Consider the following 27133-nt stretch of genomic DNA (forward strand, 5'->3'; position numbering starts at 1 on the left):
TTTTCCAACCTGATTTTGCTGCTGTAGAAGAGTTTTATACACTCTTGTATAGCCATAGTAAAAGTCTGAAGTACAAAAACAACACAGTGGGTGTTCCTCACTGTACCAGAAAGCAAGCAGGAGAAGAAAGTAATGGGGATTTTCACCCTCCCAAAACACCAGCGCAGTGCATGGTCTTGAGTGGATCACCTGTTAACCTTCTCTTGGCAGCCCCACCAGAGCATAAGCCATTCCATGCCCTGCAGCCCTGGAGAAGCCTTCCCCATATGCCATCCTCTGTGACCCCTTCTCCATCCTGGAGAATTGTGCAGGGGGCTCTCCCTGCCTGCCAAAACACAGTGTACACTTGCCTGATCTGAACCAACCTTGGACATGAATCCCCAAAGTGAAAACAAGGACTGCATGAACACAAAGGTCTAAGAAGGCTTCAGCTCATATCTCTGGAGAGAACCACTATGGCACCTGCAGGTGCAGCCTTCCCTCTTGTCCAGTACAGCCAAAAGGGCCTCGTCTTTATTAACATCTCTGGTGCACTGTGCCCAGCCCAGAGCAAGAACAATCCCAGGCCAGCAAGCTGGGCATGAAGTAGAAGGCTACTGTGGTTCTGGTCTATGGCATGGAGTAAAAAGTGTATAAAGATTATCTTCTTCATGAGCACCAGCTCTGTAAGGGCAAGACAGAGGAGAAGAAGGAGATAGGGCATAAAGGGAAAGACAGTACTGACTCTTACCTCTACCCACCACCAAAGCCACTCTTGCAGCTTCCAGCAGTGAGCACAGAGGAGAAGGTGCAGGTAGCCAAGAAACCAGTGGGTTAATAAAAACACAGACGACAAAACCAGCAAAATAAATATGCTCTCAGAATCAGTTCTACAGAGGAACCAGATAGCACTAAATATACCTCCCATACAAAAAAACCCCACTGTTTCTTGCAATCTGATATGGTCCCACACCCTAATCTCTTCATACTTTCAATGCCTTAAAACAAAAAATAGCAAACCAGAAAAACAGCCACATCTGGGTGAACAGTACTCTTCCCAAATAAAAATTTCACTCTGAGGGTGAAATGAGATTAAAAGCAGATATTTTCCACGAAGCTGAAGAATATCAGGCAAATATTTCACATAGAAACATTGCTTTAGGCTCTGTCACCAAGAACCAGAGTGAGAAAGTGAGGAAGTGCAAGAAAAACCTGATTCCTTTCTTGACTAATGTCAAGGTCACGCAAGGGCAATGGTGTCACGAAGTGCTCAGCAGATGCCTGCCCATGACCCCAGCAGAGCTGGTAACTGACCCAGACCAGGAATGTCAACAGTGCTTTACATGAACAAAACCGTCCTCGTGGGCTGACATGCCCTTGTGTCATATATGAAGGCCATTGACTTTGTTCTTATCACTTGCAACATCCATTTCAATGTGGCTGAAGGCAGGGTTGTCAGTTCCTTCGTCTCCCATGGTAAATGGTTTCCAGTTCAACACTTCCACTTTCTCTGGCTAAAAAACAAAAGAGAAAAGCCATGCTGTGAAGCAGAAGGAACAGTCTTCCTCTCTTTGATCTCTCTTTGGCCAGCAGAGTCAGGCCTGACATGCAGAGTGCCTTGCAGGAAAACAGAGCACAAATACTTACTCATTGCAGTAGAAGGTATTTTTCTAGGGGCATGGGAAGTTTTAATTGCATAAGGTACTAATTGTGTAAGATGTTCTTGTCACACAAAATGTTCTTATCCTGCAAATTGTCTAAAGTGCTTTTGGGTGTGCAAAGTTCTAATTGCTGTTTTCATGTCTAGTGATATGTCACCACCAGGTCTTTGAGCTATTGACTCCCCACCTTTCATCCTTGCCCCATCTTTGACAGGAAGAGCAGATTAACATGCATCATTGTCACATTTCTGTTAAATATAATGAGATGTTGAGCTTTCATGTGCAGAAAGTTGCTTAGTTAGCCCTGATTTTTTTATCTCATCAACTTTCTGCATTATTTGTGATGCCAACCACTTGTTATTCAGCTCTTAGCCATATAAGAGACAGATACTTGTTTCTGACTCCAGGCATAAAATAAGTATGGCTGTGGACATTAGCTTCCATGTGTGTGGTGGACTGTTTTGTTTTTTTCAAAAGACTTCAGGGATTAAATTCCCAGACAGTGGAAACAGATGTTGGCCCATTAAAGACAGTGAATGACAGTAACTGGATAGTTGATCTCCAGTTCTGACATGGACAAACAGCATTACAGTAGTATGGTAAAATATCCCTTTTTTCACACTGATGTTCTTATCCAGAAGCTGAAATACATAGGACCATACCAGAAAGAGTCGTCAGGATCGAGGAAAAACATTCTGCAAACTCGACCATCTTAAAGATATGATTATTGCCTGTACTGCAGCACTTGAAGAGCACTTAACAAAGCTGAGCTTAAATGTTCAGCTGATATTGATTGAAAAGTGATCTGTAGTTTAATTTAAAAAAACATAATTTCCTTGTATTCTCCCTTCTAAGGGATGTTATTACCCAATAATGTTTCCCCTTTTCTTTTTTGTTAGGGTGAGAGCTAGGAAACAGATGCACTGACTAGAAATGTCTTCCCTCAAACAGTAGCCAAAGTTACAAACAAATTCAGACCTTAGAGAACACATGTTCACAAACAAAGGAAGCTTTGCTGAATCCAAAGTGCGCCTTGGGGGAACTTCTCAGAGGCCAGTTAGGGAGTATTTTAGCAGAAACATGGAGAAAACTGTCCCTTTTCTCACTTGCTGCTCTGTTGTTGACTGAAGTTAAGCTGTGGCAAAACAGAGCTTCCTTGCCCATGGCAGCTGCCTTACTCCTACCTGCCTTGTGCTCTGGTACTGCCTTAAAGCAGGTTGTCCTATCATTCAGTATCAGGTGCTATTCATCCATTGGAAAAAGTAAGCCAGAACACTTGTTTGCCTTTGTCCCCAGGAGGAAAGATTGATTTAAATCAAAGATGCACAATTACACTTACTTGCTCAGTTTCAGACCGTGAGAAGTTGGACAGGAAATCTTCCTTGGTCAGCAGGAATTTACGATCTGTGTTCTGCTTTAGTCCTCCTACAAAACAAGCAGGTTTTAGTCAGCCAGCTTTACACGTGCAAACCATGTGTCAGACTCCAGCTGTGGGCACCAGGCCAGGCAAGCAGGACAGAGTCACGCAGCAAAAGCCTTCAAGCCATCACAGACCTTAGGGACCATTTCTTCATCCTGCACCTCTCAATATATAAAATGATCCCTCAAAGTCTATTTGAAATGCCTTAGCTATTTCTTAGTTTCCTAGACCCTCCTCAGATTTTCTATTTTGGAAAAAAAAAATGAATTTGGCAATCACCAGAAATGAATCCCATATAATGATGTCTGGGACTACTCTGCCAGTCCAGGAGCTGTGGCACCAAGTGCTGCTCTAAACCCTGAGCTCCAGTTCTCAGCTCCTTGTCAGCAAGACTCCTGTCTCCAAACTCACCAGCAATTTTTATAGTGAATTACTTAAGGGCACCCCCAAGGTGGGGGGATGAGGGTTAATGGGATGTTTGGGTATTTTTAAGGCATGGAAGGTTACCTGTTCTTGGGAAGGAAACAAAAGAGATGCAGGTGCTGGGAATTAGCTCTCCTTGCCACCTGATGCTTAAATGGGATCTTGCTCCACAAGAAGCATGGTGACACTATGGTTGGGTTAACTCTTTTGTGCTTCTGTTTCTTGGGCTGAATAGTTCTCATCTGGATTTAGTGAGTTGTCTGGTTTTCATGCTTAGTTTTATGGCCTGTAGGTAACCTGATCCCTACCTGGTAAAAAGCAAAATTTGGCTACAAGCATCACTATAGCAGTGGGAAGAGCATGTGCTTGAAAGCAAGTGGGGAGCAAATCTAAAAACTGAGAAGGAAAAGAGTAGAAAAGCAGAAATGTAACTTGTGCTTATTAGTTGTAAGGCACAGGGAAATTAATGGAAGTGAATTTGTCTACTGAGTTTGGAGTTTCATAGTCCTGGAGTGGTTGTAGATCAGTCAAAAAATTTGAGATCTAACGGCCTCAAAGATGAGGGCTGTTACATGAATCTGGCTGGGGATACCAGGTAAAGCTGTGAGAACAGCTGGTTTTTTGCTGTTTCTGCCATGCATGAGGTAAATGACAAATGTACTTTGCATCTGACCTGGATGCAAGAGTAGTGAGGCCATAGGCTGGAACTGAACTCCCCAGTCTTACCCATGGCATACTGCTGTTTCCCTTTTTGCAGAAGTACTGGGAAAGAGAAGGAAGCTAAAATAGCCATGCAGAAGATCTGCAGCTCTTAGGCATGTTCTTGAGGAATGTGGTGAAAAGCGTGCACTCTGTGGATGCAGGCAACAGCCCTTGAGTGCTCTGAACTCACTGAAAGTAAAACTGCTTTTGTTCTCTGGAAGCATGGGTGTATAGCCTTGCTTGGAGTTGTTGCCATGTTCAGGGACAGCTCTTAAACCTCTAGCCTCTGCAGGCATCTAATATAACAGGAAAGACAGACATCCTTTTTTTTTCTTCTTTTTTTGTCCCTTAGGTTTAAAAATATGCTGAAACTTCTTTCTCTTTAGAGACTTGTAGTAACTTGTGCTGTGAGCAAAGACCAGGAGTGGGATGCAGAAGTGCTGAGGGGAGGAAATTAGATGTAGGATGGTAACCTTTACACAGGGTTTGCAATAGGTTACTGGCACTTGCTGTGGCAGTGACAGCTCTCAGAACATCTTAGTTTGAAAGAGATCTAAGACACATTCAATCACAGCTCTGGAACTAGTACCTGTTAGGAGGCTGATAATTATTCCCACAACTACTGTGACAAGTGTCCCAATCGTGCTGAAGTAGAGATAAGACAAAGAATACCAGTTGTCTGCCAGGGCAGGCCTGAAATAAAGCAGAAAAAGTGTTAATCTCTCCTTTCTTGTTCCAAACAACTTGAAAATGTCTGTTTCCAGACAGTGTATAAATACAGAGATACTTTTCAACCAAGTGACCTGGTAATCTTGAGCTACCTCCATACAATATACATGCAGTGAAAATTTGTTCCAAAATTTGCAGAACAGGTTCCTTTGTAAGAGACGAGGCTAGTCAGTACAGTGAGGCAATGCATGAGACAGAGCAGGTAAAACAGGACAGTCCTGTCTCTGCTATGAATCTAGTGCAAAGCCGAACACTCCAGTTAGCTGGATGAAGGGATTAGTTTCTTTAGCAAGGGTGATGTTATTTGAAGGAAGGGACACAAAAAAAAACAACAAGGAAATCAACCCCACACAGCTCTAAACAGCCAAAAACAATAGAGGAACTGTCTTCACACCTTATTTTGTTCTTCCTGACTGTGCTCTGTGTCAACAGGTGCTTCCCCACAGCCAGGAGCAATGCTGGAGGGCTCATGTGAGAGGTGTGGTATATGAAACCGGATGTTGGGCACCCAGGTGTGTGTCAGGGTATCTCTTGATTGTACAATGCTCTAAGGTGTAAGGATTTGGAAACCCTAGAAATATGTTTTTTCAGTTTTTTCCTGTTCCTGCTGTTCCCTATACTGTCATTCATAACTGTTAAACTTATTTATGATCATCCAGAGTAAGACATTTGGTAGTTGCAGAGCAGAGGAAATCCCTTATATTGTGCCCATTCTGAATGTACTGAATAGAACTATTCTGCACAAAGTTGCTGTAGGTAGAGCTGGTAACTGGCATTTTGCCCTTTAACTGCCAACTACTCTAATTCATGTGACAGACTGTGGAAGTTAACCCAGTAACTATAAATGATATCTTTGTTTAAAACTGTGGTCCACAGTAAGGCATGCCCAAGCCTTTGAACTCAAATATTGAACTGAAGCTTTTCAGATCAATAAGAAGATTCACTTTGACTTCTGTTCTGGGATAACTCAGACAAACTTTAGTCCGATAGGAAAACTGCTGCATCTCCAACAGTGTGGTAGGTAAACCAGAAAAGGATAGTTATAATAACCCAAATACAGATGTTTGTGTTGCTTAAAAAAACCACATGCTTTGTTGAACTGCACCTGATGAACTCATATACCTTTCTGCACCTGGTGTGCTGAAAACCGTTGTTAATGGAATTTCTGTTGATGTTATATTTCCTGAGGATATATTACAGCCTGCAGTCGAGAGATAGAGTGGCTTGGTCCTCTCTGGAAGTGGAGGATAAATCTGAGATCCAATTCCAACCCAAAGTGAAATAGTGAAGCCACTGACAAGACCCACAAATGCCCCCTGCAAAACAAAAAGTGAAACTTGAATTTACACGAAAAGCAAAAGATATCTGAAAGAAACAACAACTAGATGAGTAAGAAATAGTCAAGATAATCTAACCTGTAGTTTCCATAGCAGAAATGAAATATACAGTTGGGAAGTGCTGGGGAGTTTACTTCATTTCCCTTTGGGGAAATACAATGTTTCCTCACAGGTCTCTTTTTATTTGGCCGGTAGATCTTTACAATCAAAGGATAACTTTGGCCTGCATGGTATATGGGAAAATCCTGCTTTATTTGAGGCCCTCCTTGAACAAACACAGAAGCACTTTTTCAATTTCCTCATGTGACTTGTTTTAGCAAAAAGTCTCTCCTACATCAGGGGTAAGTGGGGTTTTGGCTGACAGCTAGTAAATTTTTTATTTTTTTACTTTAGTATATATATATAAAATATGCAACTGTAAAGAGGTGAAGATCAGTGATTAGTAAACCTGGCAGAATTACTATTTAGTAATCCTGCCAGACTAACCCATGGACCATATTAACAAAGTTTGTCAAATCCTTTTTTTGATGGAAAAGTTTTTTCCTCTGGAAATGAAAATCTTACAATACTGAAGCACTCTGAGAATACCCCAATTTGGTCTGCAAGTGCTTAGACCCCATTTTCCTGGCTTGACTCCCTTTTGCTCAGACAGGCCAGCATTCTCTGAGCCTACTGGTTGTTCAGCTATATCTCAAGATGCGTTGTCCCTGCTTCCAAAACCGGTTTTAAGAAATCCTTGTCAAAGTTTCATTTTTATTCAGATTATTTTCCCCCGTCTGGACATGTAAATCTCTTCATGGGATGAAAATTCAAGTTCCTATACAGCTCTGTTCGTCATTTCCTTAGGAGAAGGAAGAAAGGGAGCAAGGAGACATGTCCTCATGGAAAGTATCAAAGACATCTCCCTTGCTGCCCAACATCAAATTATTGGTGGAAAAGGGGGAAGGAGATGCCCAAAATTATCAATAAATTTTGGATGAACAGGTCTTTAAATTTCTACTTACAATTCCATTTGCAAAGGAGCAGAGGATTCCCAAGGCAAACAGTCCTAAAAGGGGACCACCAACCATGCCAAAAATGCTGAGCGCTGCCTGAGGAAGGAAGAAAGTCTGCTATCAGATGCTGTGCAAGGAAGGTAAAGCCTCCAAAGTGGCATAAGAGAAGATGTTGAGAAAGAAATTATGTGACTTTTTAAAGTGGTGTGTACTCAGCTGCCAGGATTTGATATATGGATGCTTAAAACAGGCTGAGCCATGGGCAGTTTCACATCAGTACCCAAAAAAGAATAAAAACTAATCTCATAATGGTATCCAGCAATTATTTTCTTACATAATTTATTCTGGGTCATTCAACATGGGCTTGAAAAAGCTGTATGACACCTACCTGCAACAAGGCTCCCAGAAGAGATGCCAGTGCAGCCATAGCAATGCAGACTCCACCATAAAACAGGCCTGTGTGTGAAAGGCAGAACAATGTGTAAATCTGCCAAAGTTTGAAAATCACTACGGGAAAAGTTTCCGTGGCCCCAGCATCTCCCAAATAAATGTGCTAACACCTGGAGTTTTTCTAAGAGAGCCTGAATTGGCCAAAAGGTCAGGTTTCTGTTTACATTAAGAAGAGACCATGCAAACTTGACAAAATCCTCTTTCTGTGTATTACTAAAGATTAGTTAATAAATGTCAGCCATATGGATTAGTCATAGTGGCAATAACCCACTTATTCTTCATATTTCTCAACTAATCTCCTGTGTCCTTGTCCTTATTTTGAGGGAACAATTTTCACTTCTCAGTCTAAAGTCTGGAGAGGAAAGGAGTAAATGCAGATCACTGGGAGCTGGCACAGTGACAGAAAACATCCCAGGTCACCAGGACATAGTATCTCTTTCCAGGAGCCGTAACACTGGCTTACTTGTTTTTTCACCTCCGCCCCTGATGAGTTTCACTGCTCTAGCAAGAGGTTAATCTCACTCATTGCAATGTGTCAGGCAACTCATGATACGACAAACAACAATTTTGGCATAAGCATTGTTTGCAACGTTTAAGAAACTTCTCTTGGGTGAAAATATTTAATACTTGTTACCCTCCCACCAGTCTGCTGTGCTTACTGGTATGGGCCATGACACCATGTTGGGACTGAGGTATTCCCATGTTTACTACAAACACTTTCTTTGGCTACACCTGCAGCTGGTCACAGACAGTACAAGTGGCAGACATGGCAATTGCACTTCACAGATTTAAACCATCTGCTCAGCCTAGTTCTGATTCTCTTTTGAGTTACATTAAGCAGAAGAGCTAAACAGAGTGACAATCTGAGAGTATGTCAGAGAAGATGTGAAATTTCTTGTTCTCTGGAGTATTTTTGGGACACAATGCTACAGCTTGCATATCAATTCAAAATATTTGTTACAGAACAGCTTCCTTTGCTTCTCATTTTTGACAGACAAAAGAAAAATGGAAGGTGTTTAAGTCAGAGATATTTGGCTTTGTAGAATTGCGAATCAACACTTAACACAGAAGCAGTGCATCTTTCCTTATTAAAGATCAAACAGGATAGTTTCCTTTTTTCCTTAAACTCATTTGTCCCCCATTTGTGTAAAACCTACTCATCTCATTTTATGTCCCCAAAATGTTGTACCAACATAGTCCCACTGGTGTGAATGACTTACTCCTGACATACACTGTCATAAGCAAGATCTGAATCAAGCCCTCGCTTCATAATAAAAGCAGAAAAAATGTTTTCCAGACATACTCATCCCCATGGAAATCCATGACAGCTTCTTTTCAGAGAGCGATTTGAAGTAGGGCTTAATGAGGTCTTCAACAGTCACAGCAGCCAGAGCATTGATGCTGGAGGACACCGTACTACAGAAGGCAAGATTTATACAATATTTTATATCTTAGAAGCTGAAATAGTAGATAACAGGTTACTGGCACAGAGAAACTGCCACTGTCTAGAACAGTGTCAGAAAACTAATGCAACAGCTGCATTGGTTGAAATAACTTATTATTCCAAGTGATGCACTTAACAGCTTAGAAAAACTGTTTAAAATAATTATTCTTGGTGAAGACAAGGCATATACTGATGAAAAGTTGGGCTGGGCCTGAGAACTGAATAGACATATCTATTACATGTGGCTAGGTTGTAAACACTACTGGTATAAATGATACCTTCACAAATGACCTACAGTATATATCTGGGTAGGTAAAATTCCCACATCACTAATTACTTTTAATGCACTCTCAGAGGAGGATTCAGATAATCTAATTATGGTCACCTAAAAATTAGGCATCTAGTCCAAACTGAACTACTGCAGGCTCCCTGTGGGGTCAGAGAAACCAGCACTCCTAAGGCACAAACCAGGTGATCCTTTGTCTATGTGTACCTTGCTCTTGCAAGCCACCAGCTTTTCTTCAGCATGTGAAAACAAGTATTTTGGCTTTTCCCTTTATTTATGTAGCTATGAGTATTCAGAACAAAAAAAAAACCTTATTCTGGTGTCACATTCATAAGTTTCTTAATTTCTATCTGCTTACTATTGTTCAGAGCCTTCCTTGAGAGAGATAATGTTCCTTAAAGATACTCCTTGGGAAAGCTGAACAAAAAACTCCCCAGTATGGGACAGAAGGGTATCAATCTGTCTCCTATAGTAAAAATATATAGTGATATATAGTGATTGTTGTTTCATCAGATTCATTCAAGACAACTGGAGGCCCAGGAACTCTTGTAAAGAAGTCTCTAAAGATCAGGGGTGAGGAATGGCTTTGAAATTATGCAGCTTTGAAACTGGAAAATTAAAGATGAGCAATAGGAAATTTCTCCAACTGTAGCTATTTGGTGTAACCACCCATTTATAATACTCAAAAATTCCTATAGCAGAGGGGCTCTAAAAGCACAGAGAAGGATCTGTTAGTGTTTTTTACATCACATGTGGCTAGCTGTTTCTTCATGCTTTTAGTAGGGAACTCCAAACAGCTTTGAGTCCTAGGACCCATATTTGGGAAACTATGGATTTTTAAGCTGCATCATCATAGAGGTTATAGTGCTTTTTTTAAAGAATAGAAATTAGCTAGACAAAGAAACAAGTACACAAGTTTTAGTATAAATGCAACTTTAGCTCCAACAAAAAAAGGTAAAAAAAAGATAGTAGTTTATTATTTTAGATTATTAAGTTACCTTAATGTCCCACTGTAGGCACTAGCCACAAAAAGCCCTGGCACTCCTGGAAAATCATGCAGGATATCCAGCACTAGGTATGGCATTAGCTGAAAAATTCAGATTAAGAAATATTACCATCTTGCCCTAATTTTTCATTTTATCACTGTATTGGTTTTTTACAGCCTTCTCACTGGCATTCTGTCCAGCTGATCTAATTTTTAATGTCCTATCTTGCTCTATTTATTGGTTTTCTACAGAGAAAACCAATCCTTAAATGCCCACTAGAGATACAGAGAGTCTGTTGAGACCCATAGCTGGGGTGCCATGCCATCAGGACCTTGCTGTCCAGTGACAATGGTATAGGAAGCTAGGGCTGGGCACCAGGTAGTCTGTACTGTACATCATTCTCTTGGGGGGGTTGGGTGCCACAGATGCTTTTTCTGCTGTTGACTCCACAAAAAGGGGTTTATATACAGTCCAATAACCTCACATATTGGTACCTGAGATCAATTTCCTTATTGGAAACTGTGTGCTATTTTTTGACATTTGCAAGAGCTGAGTGCTGGAAAGAGAGAGGAATTTTAAGATTTTCTTCCTATGAACCATTTTTTTTTCCACAGACAAGTTGATATTTTTAGTATCTCGCTTTCAGCTTCTACCAAAGGAATTTGACTGACAGGAGCAACTTCATTTCCTTCCGGTTTCCACCTTGGCTCTTATTTTATTCTACCCTTAAAGACCAAGTGGTCCTGCCTCAGATCCTCCATTGTCTGTGTTCTTCTCCTGGCTTTCCAGCTACTGTCCATTGGAGCACTATTCAGAGCCTGTGATTATCTTAGGCTTAAACATACAAATAAAACTCATTTGATTGCCTTGGGCCCTGACTCTGGCCAGTCTATGGGCTGCCAGAACTCTTGTTCCTCAGGTAAACATGCTGCTCAAGGTCTATTTAGGGAGAGGTCACCATCGTGGTGAGGTGGTTTCTCTGCAGCACAGTTTGATTGCCCATCTCTCCTCCAAAGGAGGGAAGGATTCACCATCACTAGCAAAGAACTGCCTGCTGAGAGCCTTCCTCCAGGTGTGCGCTTTGGGAACAAGTATGTTTTTAATCTGAAAAGGATTTTGCCTTCATCAGCCCAGAGGAATTTAGATGGCACAAAGCAGCTCACCAGACCCCGCAGTCACTCACAAGGGCACTGCTGCTGTCTTCCCCTCACTTCTCTTCAAAGCAGTTTCGTACAATGCTGGCCCTCCGGAACCAATTTTGGGTGAAAAACCCACACATTTGCAGGGGTGGGTGGACTGAGCGCTCTCCACTTTGCAGCTCTCCTTGCTGCTCACCTTACCAAGTGCTGAGAGACTTGCAGCTCCAGGATGGCTGGGAAATGCAGAGATTTACCAGTGCCAAGGATGGGTCTGCTGCTTTCTCCAGGTTATTCCCTCACACTGTGGTCTCAGCCTGACAACAGGACTCCAGCATGTCACTACTTCCAACTCCCTGACTCTTGAACAGCGTTTGTCTGGTTATTATGGCTGCAGAGGAAGGATACCTTCTCACCACCTTCCCCCGGAATGTGGGGCCCTACCTGGTCGAGTGCTGACACCTGATTGGCCGTCCATGGGTCACAGTCTTTGTAGATGGAGTAGAGGGCCAGCCCACACAGCGTGGCACAGACCAGGATCGCCCAGAGTCCCACCAGGTTGATGTAGAGGGACCTGCACCAACACACATGGAAACACCATGTTACAGCTCAACATCCCACAAAAGGACCCTGCCAGGGCCAAGCAAGAAAGTGACCGTGCCTGCACTGAGGAGACCCCCTAGTCAGTGATTGCCTGACGGCAAGGGAGCCACCGTATGACTCCCAGCATTTCACCTGGAGAGAGACCACATTTCTAAATGTACAAATGTCACTTCTGGTTTTGGTGTCACAGTCTGAGCACTTGTCCCCTGACAATGGAGATGGTGGGAGCGATCCCCACACTTCATTATGTGTACAAGTTGTGTATTGCAGGCAGCAGGTCAGAGGATGCTCTTTCCCCCATGCCACACCCCTTGACAAACCCAAAGCAGATTTGTAAGGCAGGGTGCCCCAGATCCAAGTGTGGAGTACCTGACAGCACCAGCATTCCTTTGCCTCTGGAGCTGTAGTATCATGCTTACGCAATGCTGGAGTTGTCCTTGTAAAGCTACAAATCTCCCATTTCCTCCTGAGACAATCTCTGTGGGAATCAGCAATGAGAAACTGGGACCTGGGACCTGGTCTGGAGCTGCCTCTGGCTGCCACTTCCAGAGAACAGGGATTTATCAACAAGGTCAAGGCTTCCCCTTTAGTACCAGAAAGTCCATCACCTCCCCACGTCCTGATGTGAGCTTCAGCTTCAGCTAATGGTGAGACCAGAAATGTGTTTTCGTCAGGCATTAATGCTGCCTTTGCCACACAACAGGCAGCTTCTACTGGCAGTAAAAAACACATTGTTCTCCTTGCTCAGCGAGGGCTTTTGCTAAGAGATCTAAGTCTCTGATTTTCTCAAACGTTTCTAAGCTCTTGATGTGATGTCACAAAATTCTTGGTATCTCCAGGGTCACAAAGTTCTTCTCACCTACAGTGGTCAGTTCAAGCAAACATACCCACTGGGAGCTAGACCTTGAAAAACAGTGTTCCTTTCCAGCAGTTGCCTCCTGGTTATCTGTGTATCACTGATAGTGATATAACTTCCAGACAGATCACATACCCTGGACCTGTGCCAATTGGTAAGACTTCCTCTGAGAGGACCTTTGGTTTCTGTGCAAATATATCCATGCTTGCAATGCTTCAGGAGGCCTTCTAGTGCTTTTGGTTCCCAGGAAGCTAAGGGGCAACAGCCTTTGTATTTCTGTAGCAGACCAGCAGGATTAATGAAGAAGTAAACCTAACTTTATAGGCCTTGTTAGACATTGAAATGGACATTTTCAGAAAGGCATAATGTGGATTAACTCATTGAACTATCAGTTTTATACAATAGAAAAGTTATTGGCAAGCACAATGCAAACTCTTAAAAAAAGACCTATATAAATAAAAGCTGATTTACACATAGTAGGGGAAACTCTGCATTTTTGCCTTGTATTTGCAATTAGGGGTGGTCTAAACACAGAACCAAGAGAACTTTAAATTTCTCTCTAAACTAATTTAGTAAAAACGAAGCAGTCCTCTTCTCATAGATGCTTATATATTGATTGGATGTCTTGCATCCATTTAGCTGAAGCTGTTCCTGCACTGGCATAATCTATGCTGATATACAACACCCAGAAACTGATTTAGCACAAAATTTAACCAATGAGTAAAATCAATCCAACTTTTTGAACAGATGTAATAGAATAATTAGCCTAGAGCCTGTAGTAAAGATTAGAAAGTCGAGAGAAACACATGGAAGCAAAATAAATTGTTTGTCTTATTTTTAAGCAATTCTTGTTTCTGAACTGCATCAGTGCTTGACAGAGAGCTGGGTTTTTTTGTTCTGATTTACATCCCAGCTCATGGTACACCCTGTGACTAAGCACTGGAGAACAAAAATTGTAGCACTGTCAGAGGAAGGTGTTTCCACTAATTCTGCATGAGTAACATGGGGTGGAGTTTGGGTGAAGTAGGCATTGTGACTGCAGAAGGCTTGTTTTCAACTGGTTGTTTCAGTCTGGCTCTAAGACCTTAGCACTGAAATATGCCAGCTGATGACCTTGAAAGGGAAGTAGAGAAAAACATGTTGGTATCCCATATTTTTCTGACAGTGTAGCTCTCCTGCTCTGAGTGCCTCTTGTCATTCAGATATAAGCATTATGTTCAATTTGCCTAGTGATTGTTTGAAGATGACAGAATGTGCTCCTACCTACTGGTGTTTCTTGAATGGGGTGAAATACTTTCCCAAAGCCTGAGAAAATTCCTGTTCTTGTGCCACTGTTAAAGGCCTTCCCAAAACCTGCAAGTTGGGATCTGTGAAGGAATAATTTTCTGAGCTCTGATATGTTACTGTGCTGTCTTAAAAAGGCTTACAGTAAATGGCATGGGGGTACAAAGCCCTATTACTTTGATCTGATGACATTTTGCATTTCTGTGTACAGATTAAATGGCAATAAGAGGTACAGGCCAACGACATGACCTGCCAGATGTGTTTAATTACATTTGCAAATAAACTAGATAGTCATTACAGAATAGCAGTGTTTATAGTTGTGACAAGCTGCAACTATTATGCAAAATCATTTCTCCATGCAGAGGAAATATCTTGCACAAGTGAGGCACAAGCAGGATGCAGTGGAGTCCAACCACCCATGACAACAGGACAGGGCTCTACTGATTAAGGCTCCACAATAACTAATATGAGAGCTATAAATTCCATCCCACCTTCTACAAAACCAGATAGCTTCCAGCCCTGGCCAAAGCTGCTGCAACAGCTCAGAAAATCTACCCTGAGGCTGCCATGGTGTCAGATTCCTTTTGGTCACACTCTGCTTCTGGGACTCTCTGGAGGTGTCTCTGCTTGGAAAGAGGGTAGGAAGGGTGCAAGAGAGGGGCACAGCCCTAAGTGGAGCAGGTGCTGGGAAGAACAGCCTGACTGGCACACAAATCTGGCACAATGTACGTGTCTGTTCTCCTATACGCAATTATTCCAGGGAGAGTTACACATGTGGGATGTGCCTCCTGCCTCTGCAGTGCTGAGAACCTAGAACCCAGCCACGTGCCAGAGACTGCAGAGAAGCGATGCGGTGCGTTGGAGATGTGGCAAGGAAGGCTGGAGATGTGCCTAATAATGAGCATCAGTTCATTCCTGTCTGCAGCACAAATGGCTGAAAAGCAGATTTCCTTTACTGATATAACCAAAATATTTCAGTTGTAAATGGTGTGTAATTTTGTGGGTATTTTGCTAACTTTATGAAGTGAAAGCCTTCATAATGCTTCTTCTCTGTGTGTCACTGTACCATAGAATGATAGAATGTATAAGGACTATGGTTATGATGTGTGCTTGTATATTTCTTCTATAAATGAACTTTGTGAGATCACTAGTAATTCTTAAATCTTGAGCTGTTAACTAACGGAATGATACTAAAGATAAAGGTAAGATAATAGAGCTAGTAAATATACTCCATTCTAGAGTAAAGGATCATCAGAAATGCTGGCATTCAAGGAAAACAGAACCCTCTGCCAGATTCCACAGTTAATTCCTCAAAAAAATATGTCATGATTATTATGAACACAAAATACACGATTCCTCAGCAATTTTATCACTGAATAAGGCATTTCTGGATTTTCTCACACCGATATTCATTGTTAGGGAAAATTTTTTTAGTCCTTCCTTATGCAAAATCCCCACGCAATGATTTAGGTTTAGTAGAGCAGCAATTCAAGATACCGTCTTGATAAGACTTCAGCACAAGTACTATAATATTTGGTCTTTAGGTTGCACATAAACTTATTGCAGCTATTTCTGTGTGAGAATACTGGCACAGTGAAACATTCAGGCACAAAGTTCAGCAGTACAGCAATCACATGTAATTCATATACCAGTACTTATACAGGTACAAATTTCTTCTACCTGGTCCACAAAAAAGAAGGCAAAAGTTGTTACCCTTTATAAATGCAATTTATATAGACAAAATACCCCTACATTTCTTCTAAAAAAATATCTCTTACAAGGAACAGCCACTGCTAAATTCAGACAGTTACTTCAGACAGACTTACAATTTTGCGTGGAATCTGTTTTTGCAAGCAATGTATCTCTGGACTTGAGACTGGTTAACCCCGTATATGCTAGTCCATGTGAAAGTCCCACCTATAACAATCGTCCAGAAGGTGTGCCTTTGCAAAGGATTGGGATTAAAGCTACAATGAGAGGAAAAAGAGAAAACAAATTCAGAATATGAAAGTCTTTTTAACCTTTTAACCTTTATGCTTAGAAGAAATGATTTCTCCGTGCTTGTTCTCATACAGACTTTCTTAATTTGGCCAGATTTTGGACATTAAGTTACTCTAACTTTACGTGAAGTCACAGAAAGCAAATTTTAAAACTCAAGAGCTGATATCCTGAGCCAATGAAACACTCTGCACTGTCCAAAGGTGAAGTTGGAGAGATTTATTTGCCTATAGACTACAGTCTTATGTAAAGTTGTATGATGCCTGTGATGGTTGTGATGAAATGATGCTGCAGTAAAAAGTGTAATATGGCTGCTTATCTAGAGGGACATCAGTCTAACACCAGTATAAAGGTGTGTTTACAATCCCAGCCTTTGTGGACAGAGCCTCTATAAAACATTCTGCTGGTTTAGCTCTAAGTAAATAGCAGATTTTAGGTGGCCATAAACAATTATTATTTTTAAGCCACTAATTTAAATTATATTCATCTTGGTGAATATTGTAGTTTTATTTCACATATTACATGCCTTTATTCCTTTTCTTTTTCCATCCATGAACTCTGTGATTGGGAGAAGAATCAATGCAGTACAATCACTGCAAATGAGCCAAACAGATTGAAATAAATTACAGTTCACAAGAAGAAAAAAATACCCACAGATAAATTACTTACTGAAGAATTTGGTGAAGAATTTTACAGAACAACCTGATTAATATTGTGACTTGACAGACAAAGGACAAATCACAATACTTGTCATACTAAACTTTCACTAATACCACTGGGTGAAGGTTCTCAGAAGAATCTTATATTCATCAAAGGTACAATAACTTTTTTACTTAAAATGGTCCTTGATTCAACACAGTCAGACTGAATATTCTTGCATTTGTAAAGTGATACTTTTAGGCTATGACTACTTACAAAAAGGGAGGCTAAATTACTGTTAAAACTACTTTTATTTTTTCTTTCGAGGAAAAGAAGAACATTTCTCTTTTTCAGATTAGGCAAAAACTATTATTTTCCCATTTGTTTTGGTCCAGTCGCTGAAATGCCAAATCAGCTGTTTGCAAATTGTAATTATAAATACAACTGTCCTCTCCTATTCACTGTTCTCTTTCAGTGGAATCCCAAATGTATCCTTAAAACACCTACTTGACAAAGTAAAAACGTTTTTCTCTTTCCAGGATTTTGCATGGTGTAAAACCTAAAAAATATCCCTAAAACTAGGTAAGCTTGTTTAAAAATATACATAAACTGGGTCACAACTTCTGCCTTCCTCCTCCTTCAGTAGCAGTTTAATTTCACAGTCAGTCACATGAGCTCTATTTGTAGGAAGAGAGAGGCACATCCTCTGCAAGTACAAACTCACTCCCAGAAGTTTAATCTTCCTCCATGGTAGGAATCATTTACAATGCGTCCAATTCCCTCCTGAACCACCACAGCTCGTATAATCACAGATGAAAATCCAGCAACCATGATTCCAACCTGGAAAACGTCTGTCCACACCACTGCCTTCAGACCACCCTGCAAGAGCAAAAGCATGCATCAGGTACAACAAGGCAACAGCACTCTTGCTTTGCACTCTCAACTAACAGAAACATTACCATCTGAATTATGCATAACAGATGAATTTCATCTTCTTCTTTAATAGAACTAATTCTGTACTCGTGTCTTTAAGAATTGCACTCTGGAACCTACTCAGGACATCCTGGCCCTTTTTTGAAGTGCTCTGGAATTTACTTTGGCTATACACATAGTTTAATCCAGTATTTCCTGTGCCACATAACCTTATTCAGAAATTTGTTTCAAAAGATAAATTTTCAGACAGTGCTCATCTTACTTCTATACAGTACCACTAACTCCAGAAGGTATACCGTTTATCTGAATAAAAATAAACATGATTTAGTCCAACACAGACAAATAAATTTGTCACTGAGGTTCCTTTTCATCATTTCTAGACACTTGCTCAATTAACACTAAATTAAAGACCAATCTGTTCATGTGGCACGCTATTTTCAGTGGCTCTATTCAATAACACACAAGACTGTTACAATTGCATTGAGAAGGTGTTTGAAAAATTGCACAGCAAAACCCTACTAGATCAGAAGAAAAATCACAGGAGGATTTTTAGAAAGGGAAATCTACCTTTTTTGCTATTCTTTCAGCAACGACAGAAGTTTGAATGTAACATAACAGAAAAGATTTGAGTTGCATAGTGGCTGCCTATGCATATGGTCCTCTAGCTACACCTGTAAAATGTAATTCCATGGAGTAACCTGATTATTAGGCTACTTTTAATAAATTCCATATTTGATGTGAGTGGTGAAAGGAACAGATTTTTCTCAGGTAGGGGCCCACATACCAGTGTGCAGTAGAATGTGCAGACCACGCCAGTTGCCACCACTGCACCCCACAAGTCAAAGCCAGTGACTGAAAGAGAGGGAAATGGCATCAGTGTGAATGAGGCATTGGGGACAAAACATTGAAGGTCAATTATTGAAAAAAGCTAGAAATAAGTTAAATGCAAAAGTAGGAGGTACAAACAGCAATGAAAAGTTTAGTGTGTCTAAACCAAGGGATTCATCCTAACCAGTTCTAAAACTGAAACAGTTTAGTTACAGATTTGGACACTGCTAAAAAGTTGAGATTTATTTCAGGATCTAGGAAGCTATTTGCCTTTAATGTGAGTGCTGCCAAACAACACATCCCATATGTCCCAGCTCAGGATGGTTATTAAATGCATGTCCTTCCTTGAAACACCTGTGTAGTTGCTACCCAGCCCTTGGGCAGGGATATAAGCAAGTAAACAGAATGGGGGTTCTGCACAGAGACAAGGTTGTTCAAGCATTGTCTGGAAGAAATGCATCAGAGTAAAAGCCTTTCTTTTATTCTTCCTTCTCTCAAGGATCATACGTTTCTGCCAGACACGCTGTCACTGCCCCAGCAAGGCATGCTCACCTGCTGCCAGGCAGGGCATGAGGGGGCTCCCCGACAGACAGCTCAGGCTAATGAGAAACACTGAAACAAAACTAGTAAAAAACCTAAGTTATTCTAATTAGGAGCCAGCTAAGTCATAGCTTGGTTTAGTATGTATCTGCAAGGCAAATATAAATATCAAAGCCACAAAACCTGTGGGACTTACACACTGGGGGAAACCAGTACAGAGAGTGTTGGGTTTTTTCTTCCTTTTTGTTCAATGAACAGGGCAAAAAAAAACATTCTATGAGGAAAAAAACTGTGACTTGATTCTAGCCAAAATGATTCATTTTTTATTTGCATTTTGTTATTCCCTTTTCTTGCCAAATGAACAAATTAATGGTGTCAGATTAAAAGTTGAATTTGGCTCCATATAAAAGCTTTTGCCCTTTTAGAAATCAATGTGGCTCATTTTCAAATCAAAGAGTCATTGTGAAGTAGAAAATGGAAATATTTCACTTTGTAAATATCACAATAAACATCTTAACAATCTCTTTGCTGTTGATTTGGTTTTCCTGGAAAAAGGACAGACCACATCAAACCATTCCAGGCAGCCCAAAATCATATTTACAGAACTTTTGCCTTGCTCTCATCTTGATGAACAGCACTTAACCAGGGGAATTAAATTTGTCTTTAGTGCCTGCATTGCCTTCAAAATTTACTTAAGTCTTCTCAACTTCTCTGAATAAGCCATTATTTACAGGTATTGCATCAGAGGTAGAGTAAATGAGAGCCAGTATTTCCATAAATCTCTTCTGTAATTCCTTACAGGTAGGATTAAGGGACTAGGATTACAGAGTTCCCATTAAAAGACTTCACAGTCAACCCTTAAGCTATATTTTTAGGTGTTGCATTACCAAAAAACCCCCACCAAACCAGTATTATATGCAGCAGAAATTATATCAGTAGAGGATATAATTGCAGTGTACTCATCTTACCTTGATTTAGTGCTAAAGCTGGAGCATAAATGACAATGCCAGTGTATAAAGTCTAGAATGGGAGAAAAAAAGGAAAGATCAAAAGAAATGTAAATTCCTGGAAAGGTGATAGCTTTCTGACATGATTTCCTTTCAAGTATCTATGTAGTCTATGTTTCCTAGTTCACAACTGTTGGCAAATAATTCCAGTTAGAAGACAAATGTCTGAGGCTAATAAGCTCTGCAGCCTCACAGCCTAGTGTTCTTAAAACGAATACCAAGGACTCCTAAATACAAAATCCATCTTCATCTTCTCCTGACTTTTATAATTAACTTATTTTATTCCTTTAAAACTGCAAAGGAAACAAGAGCAAAAGGAAGTCAATGAGGTTTACACATGGTTTGTCAAAGAATCTATTACTATCATTTCCTCAGTTTTGAGATCAATATGCCTCTCAGTATATAGCTATAATTCATGTGACTAAGAGCACAAAATATTACATTAGTTGGTCATTACAGATAGCGTTACAAGGAATTATATAACCTTCATCATGTAAAATGAAGCCACATGTGATTATATTCTCAACCACAGTAAAAATACAGAAAAACCAAGGAGCTAACTCCATCTACTTTTGCGGGCACAATGGGATTCATACACTGATATCCTCTACAATTTCTTTGTATATGGTTTTAAATCCTGTTTGCTTTTTTATCACTGGTAATACTGCCACAAGTTCAGCTGTGACAAGAGTCAGGAGAATACAGCCTGCAATGTGCTGATGACTTCTGTGAAGGTCAGTGGTCTTGATTCAAAGCATCTAGATCACTGATAGGTCGTGAGCTGACATGCATCAGTTTTCCATGGCTGGACTCAGAATTCTGACTTTCTGATTTACAGGGATGGGATTTGGGCATGGAAAAACAGCAGAATCAGATGTCATCCAGGATTCACCAGCTTCTGCCCTTCCTGCAAGTGTCCACCCTAGGCACAGGTGGCAAACCAGAGCAGGATTGCTAACCACTGAATTACTTGCCATGGCTTTTGAGCAGATCAAATGCAGTCCCTGAGGTGGAGCTCTACCACATGGCCAGTGGCTATGCTGGGAACAGAGCCAAGAGGTAACGGGAGTGAGCAGTTCTCTAGCTTTATGAGGAAATTAGTATGGAGAAGCTGCTTCACCCAGCCTAACCTAATTGCCCTGAGCCCCTGCTGCACACCTGCTACAGGCACATGCCAGAAAGGATAGGGGAGACATTGGGGAAATAGTTATTCCTACCTGTGTGCTACTCCCTGCCACTGTGTGTGCATGCTTATTTCTCTCAGTGCCATGAGTCCTCTCTAGATTTTCATATATAGCTTGTATGACAAGAAAAGCTGCCAGTCCTGACTAGTCCCTGTCAAGTATCTCCTCAGAACTACCTGCATCACTTCCCAGCCAGCTCCTGACACCTGTCTAGCCCAGACTATGTTTGACTTGCTGTCCATACAGTGACTGTCAGCGTGTGCTGCTGAAACACAGAATCATGGAATGGTTTGTGTGGGAATGGTCCTTTAAAGACCATCTAGGCCAGCACCGCTGCCATGGACAGTCACACTTTCCACTAGATCAAATTGCTCAGAGCCCCATCCAGCCTGATTTTGAACACTTCCAGAGAGGGGCCATTGCACTTCTTCTCCAGGCTACCTGGTCCAGTATCCCGCTACCCTTGTTGCAAAAAACTTCTTTATAACCTCTCTAAATCTACCCTCTTTCAGTTTAGAACTATTATCCCTTGTCCAGTCACTACAGGTAAAAAGTCTCTCTCCACCTTTCTCATAAGCCCCCTTTGAAAGGCTGCAATAAGGTCTCTCCACAGCCTTCTCTTCTCCAGGTTGAACAATTAATCCCAACTTTCTCAGCCTTTCTTCACAGGAGAGGTGTTCCACACCCCAGACCATTTTTGTGGTCATCCTCTGGACCCTCTCCAAGAGGTCCATGTCTTTCTTGTGCTGGGGACCCCACAGGTAGATGCAGTATTTCAGGTGGGGTCTCACAAGAGTAGAGCAGACAGAGAGAATCACCTCCTTTAACCTGCTGGCAACACTTCTTTTGGTGAAGGATAAAATTGGCTTTCTGGGCTGTGACCAGACTTCCTGGCTCATGTCAAATTTTTCATCCACTGGTATCTCCAAGTTCTCCTCTGCAAGGCTGCTCCCAATCAGCTCATCCCTCAATCTGTACCGATATTTGTAATTGCCCCAATCCATGTGCAGGACCTTGCACACGGGTTTATTGAACTTTATGGGGCCACTCCTCAAGCCTGTCAAAGTCCCTCTGGATGTCATCTCTTCTCTTCAGCGAATCAGCTGCACCACTGAGCATGGTGTCATCCACAAACTTGCTGAGAGTGAACTCATTCTCACTATCTATGTCATTAATGAAGGTATTAAACAGTATTGGTTCCAGTACATACTGGAACTCATTACTGGTTCCCATCAGAATATTTAGCTGTTGACTGCAATGCTTTGGATGTAATCATCAAGCCAATTCTTTTTCCTTCTAATAGTCCATCAGTCAAACTCATATCTCTTCAAGCCTGTTAATTCAAGGGATTCAGCTTGAGAACTTGTGGCTTTCTCATACACAGCGTAAGTGCCAGAAGCTTTGAAACATCAGAAATTAAAATTTGTCACGACTCTGACTGCATTTTTGTGTAAATTTAAATAGGACTGCTACAATCTTTCTGCTTCTTCAGTAGGTTTCTTTTGGTTGTATTATTATATATCCTTTTCTTCTTTAAAGTATATGCCAATATTAACAGAAGAGTTAAAATTGCACCATTAAGATCTTGGGAGGTTTTCTTTCCTCACTATTATTTAATTTATTCAAGTTAAATTGTAAGTGCTTGGCAGAGAAAGACACATATAGATCTTTGGTTAATTTCCTTGAGCATGTATTTAAGTTGCATAGAATTATTTTTCTCATCTTTGCAAGCAAAGACTGTGCTTAGCTTTTCTAACTTACGCAACTGTGATGTCTTCATATTTGCTGGTGAAACAGTGTCAGGTTTCACACATGCTAGCACTCTACTTTTACCATGAGCTTGTGTGTCTGTAAAAGCCAGCTAAGCAGCACTGCTCAAATAAGTAATGAGCACTGCATTGGGAACCATCTTACTGGTGCAAGTGTGATTGCCCTGTAACTTCTGGTGTGCCTTAAAAAATACAAAAATGGACAAAAAGAAGCATGTAACTTAAAAAACTTTCTGACTGCATAGTCATCTTTACTTTGAATTACCCCAAAAGTCCACTTCAAAATTGTGAAAAGAACACATTTTTGTTCTGGTGCATCTGACACATGCTCACTTACATTTAAAAGCTGTGGTCCCGTACTGCCTCCTTGAAAGGGCCAGATATAGCAAACCGTACCAACAATAATTTCAGAGATTGCTTTAGTTTAACATTCCCCAGGGCAGTAATTTTCTACTTATCAGTTTGCAGACACCTAAGGTTTCTCCAGGGGTGGTGGTGGTGGTGCAAACCCTTGTGCAGTAAGTAAATGACAGCTCCTGACAGCCTGTTTTGTCACCTTTCGCTGACCCTTGAGAATTAGTCAGACTTCGAGAATCTGCACACCAGAGGATGAAAACTGATGCTTGTAGATAATTGGGGCACATAGACATTTTGAACTCATTGTGGGTTTCTCCAGTAGGCAAGCGAATGACTGCTCTTCACACTGCTATCCTGTAGTGAAGGGTCGCTCGTCTCTTGGCGTGGTGCTGATTCAAGTGACTGCTGTGGGTATTCAGCAGTGCCCATGGAGACTCAAAAGGCAGGTAGCCCAGCATCCTCTCCCCACCTCATTGCTGTGGAGCAGAAGGAGCTTTGTTTCTTCTGCTCCCAGCCACCCAAGCACTGTGGTAACCTCACCAGCTGGTCAGAGAAAACAGCCAGTTACACTCAACCAAATAATTCCGGTGGCCCCAAGGACCATAGAACAGCTTTGAAGTTTACTTGCCGTTTGTATTATGAAAAGGATCGTTCCACAAAGGCGTAGATACTTATTAAATCGAAGTTCTAAATACTGCAAAAAAGAAGAACAAACAAATACTGAAATTTGGCACTATTGATACAACTAGAATGAAATCATGAGTAATACAGAGTGTTGTTTTTACATTTTCATGAATGGCCAAAACTCCTAGAGTCCCCTTGTTTGATATCTCTTTCAACTTGGTTTGATATTTCTTTACAGACCACACCACTGGGTAATAACACACAAGCAAGTGAAGTAGACATAAGCTAGTCACTATATCAGGGAATTTACAGAAAAGACTAGGACATATCACAGAATCATTGAAAGGGACAAAGATACACAAGAATCATCAAGTCCAACTCTTGACTCTGCACAGGGAAACCTGAAAGTTGACAATGACATGTCAGCCAAAAAATAGAATCCACTAATGTTGTGAAATCAGAGAGAGAAAGAAAACTTTGTGACTATTCCTATGTCTTATGGAAATTCTGCCATTATATGTGTCCATCTGAACTGCTGTGAGAGAGGGCAGATTTTCAGTGGTCAGCAGCTTCTTCCCATGTTAACCTCACCTTCTGCACTGCCCAAGGCAGCCTGCCATATTCTACTGGTAAGTCAACATTTAGCCTTTTGCGAAACAGGAGCCGTCATTTTTCTACCAAGCCTGGAATAGCACAACCTCTAAGTGAGTTTGTCATGCTGCAGAACAGATTTCTTACTACCATCTGTACTAACAACCATCTTGGTGTGTGTGGTTGTACAAAAGAGATCTCATTCGCCTGATGAATCTGTTCAATCAACACAAATAAACACTGAAGCACCTCAAAGTGCTCCCTCACGAACTGAGCATTTAAAATGTGATCTGTGAGCATGCCCACACAAGGAAGCAGTCTTGAACTCCTGGACAGACACAAAAGGTTGTTAAAAATCTGAACTCTGCCCACAAATAGAAGATGTATCTTTTATAGGTGCATTACTCTGATTCAACGCTGAGATAATCAGTGAGTTTCCAGTCATGATCATAAGCCTTTACTTAAAAGAACCCTATTTAAGTATCATCATGACAGTCCAAAGATTAGTAGTTTAAAATACACTGGAAGACACCAGAGATTTCTGTTGGTGAATTCTTATCTAAATGTACTGACAGAAATCTTGTTTTCAACCTCCAGTGCTGCAATTCCTCTCTTTAGTGTAATAAAGTGCTAAAAAGTAGCCAGTCAAGGACTTTCACCTGCACCAATGCTCCTTTCCCAAAGTCCTCTGCAAAAAGAGCAGTTTGCTCCCAAATCTGCAGCTAGGAACCATCTCCATGCAGGAAGATAAACAGGTTGTACGGACATTCTGAATCAGAAGAAAGCACTGACCAGATGCTTCCCCGCCCCAAAACTGCCAGACTCTACCTGTGACTGTCCCACTACCCCAGATGTCTGCGTGCTGATGGCTATAGCTTTAATGTACATGCTGGGCTGAAGACCAGCTCAGCCTTATTTTGGTGAAAGTAAGAAAACTTTTACAGACACAGAGCACTTGCTGACCTCCTTGTCTAGTCATGATGGAGAAGACATTCAGTAGAGTAAACAGCCTCAGGTGACAAGGAGTCTCTTCAAAATCTCTAGGAACAGCACAAATATGTACTCTGCCAAAGAGGGACTTTTGTGGTTGCACCTAAGCTTAAGAAACCAATCTGAAGAGAGTGTGATATGATAAGAGAACTCTGGTTCCTATAGTAGATGCTTTTGTACTCTGGTTTTGCTATATTAATTACAGATGATTAATGACATGTCACCATCCAAGCTGCATTAGGATTAATCCACCTACTGAACTGAGTATCTGGTGTGAGGAAACCAATCTGGTATGACACACAGCTCCTGAGCTAAGGCAGCAGGGTTGAACATCACCAGTCTGCAGAGACAGTGTGGGCAGGCTTGGGGACAGAGAGGGTTACAGCCTGCTCTCAGGAGTGTGGTGATGTAGAACAGCCCAGAGTGCAGGGAATCTGGGGGAAGAAAAAATGGAGAGGCAGACATGTAGAAAGCAGGCACAAGAAGCCCCCCAGCTCCCTAAAAGCTGGGGAGAGATTCTTTCCACTCCACCTTACCTCATAGGTGCTGGTAATGCCCAGCTTGTAGAAGACGGGCAGGAAGATCTCGGCACTGCATAGCACCACCAGGCCGTAGGTGATGGCAAAGATGCAGAAGATGGCACCATAGCGATAGATCTCAGCAGGGGTGCCCAGCACCGTGACGGCTGACATGAAGCTGGCAGTGAGGGAGAGTGCAACCGGGAGGGCAGTCATGCTGCGGCCTGCCATGAGGAAGTCCTTTGATGTCTTCTGCCCCCCTCCCACGAAGGCATAGTAGACACCAATGATGGCTGAGATGAGCAGCATGGCCGCGAAAACCACATAGTCCCAGACAGTGAAGCGGCCCATTCTACTGGAAGAACTCACCCTTGGAACCAAGGATCTTCCCCAAAATCAGAGGGGCTGCTGCTGCCCCCGCAGGGCTGGCACGGGGTGGCCTAAGCAGGAGGAAGCAGATGGGGACGGCCCCCGGGGAGGTGTCCCCCGCGGGGGACTGGGGCAGGTGCGGAGCGGTGACACCAGCGGGAGAGAAGCAAAAAGGTGCGGTGCGGTGTTCCCGCCGGCACAGGCGCAGCGCGGTGCGGTGTTCCCGCCGGGACAGGTGCGCTGCGTGCGGTGTTCCCGCCGGCACAGGCGCAGCGCGGTGCGGTGGTGCCCGCCGGCACAGGCGCAGCGCGGTGCGGTGTTCCCGCCGGGACAGGCGCAGCGCGGTGCGGTGTTCCCGCCGGGACAGGTGCGCTGCGGTGCGGTGTTCCCCGCGGCACAGGCGCAGCGCGGTGCGGTGTTCCCGCCGGGACAGGTGCGCTGCGGTGCGGTGTTCCCGCCGGCACAGGCCGCAGCGCGGTGCGGTGTTCCGCCGGG

At 42.1% G+C, this 27133-nt stretch overlaps 1 protein-coding gene across 2 annotated transcripts; it reads right to left on the reverse strand.

Annotated features, from left to right (window-relative positions):
- Positions 1 to 26877, reverse strand: SLC5A8 (solute carrier family 5 member 8). 2 transcript variants are annotated; one of them, XM_019292659.3, is made up of 15 exons: positions 26288 to 26876; positions 24175 to 24240; positions 20198 to 20249; positions 18646 to 18713; positions 17653 to 17807; positions 16118 to 16258; positions 11993 to 12122; positions 10425 to 10513; positions 9000 to 9112; positions 7635 to 7702; positions 7256 to 7342; positions 6037 to 6230; positions 4775 to 4878; positions 2980 to 3065; positions 1 to 1493 (listed from the first exon to the last, which is right to left on the reverse strand). In XM_019292659.3, exons 1-15 carry the CDS (start codon positions 26618 to 26620, stop codon positions 1362 to 1364), a joined length of 1818 nt encoding a protein of 605 aa, XP_019148204.1. In that variant the 5' UTR covers positions 26621 to 26876; the 3' UTR covers positions 1 to 1361. The 2 variants fall into 2 exon arrangements, with proteins under 2 accessions (XP_019148204.1, XP_019148205.1); XM_019292660.3 differs by lacking the exon at positions 24175 to 24240 and having other exon boundaries at positions 26288 to 26877.
- Between the last annotated feature and the right edge of the window lie 256 nt (positions 26878 to 27133).

Source organism: Corvus cornix, chromosome 1A (assembly GCF_000738735.6).
Source record: "Corvus cornix cornix isolate S_Up_H32 chromosome 1A, ASM73873v5, whole genome shotgun sequence".
NCBI lineage: Eukaryota > Metazoa > Chordata > Aves > Passeriformes > Corvidae > Corvus > Corvus cornix.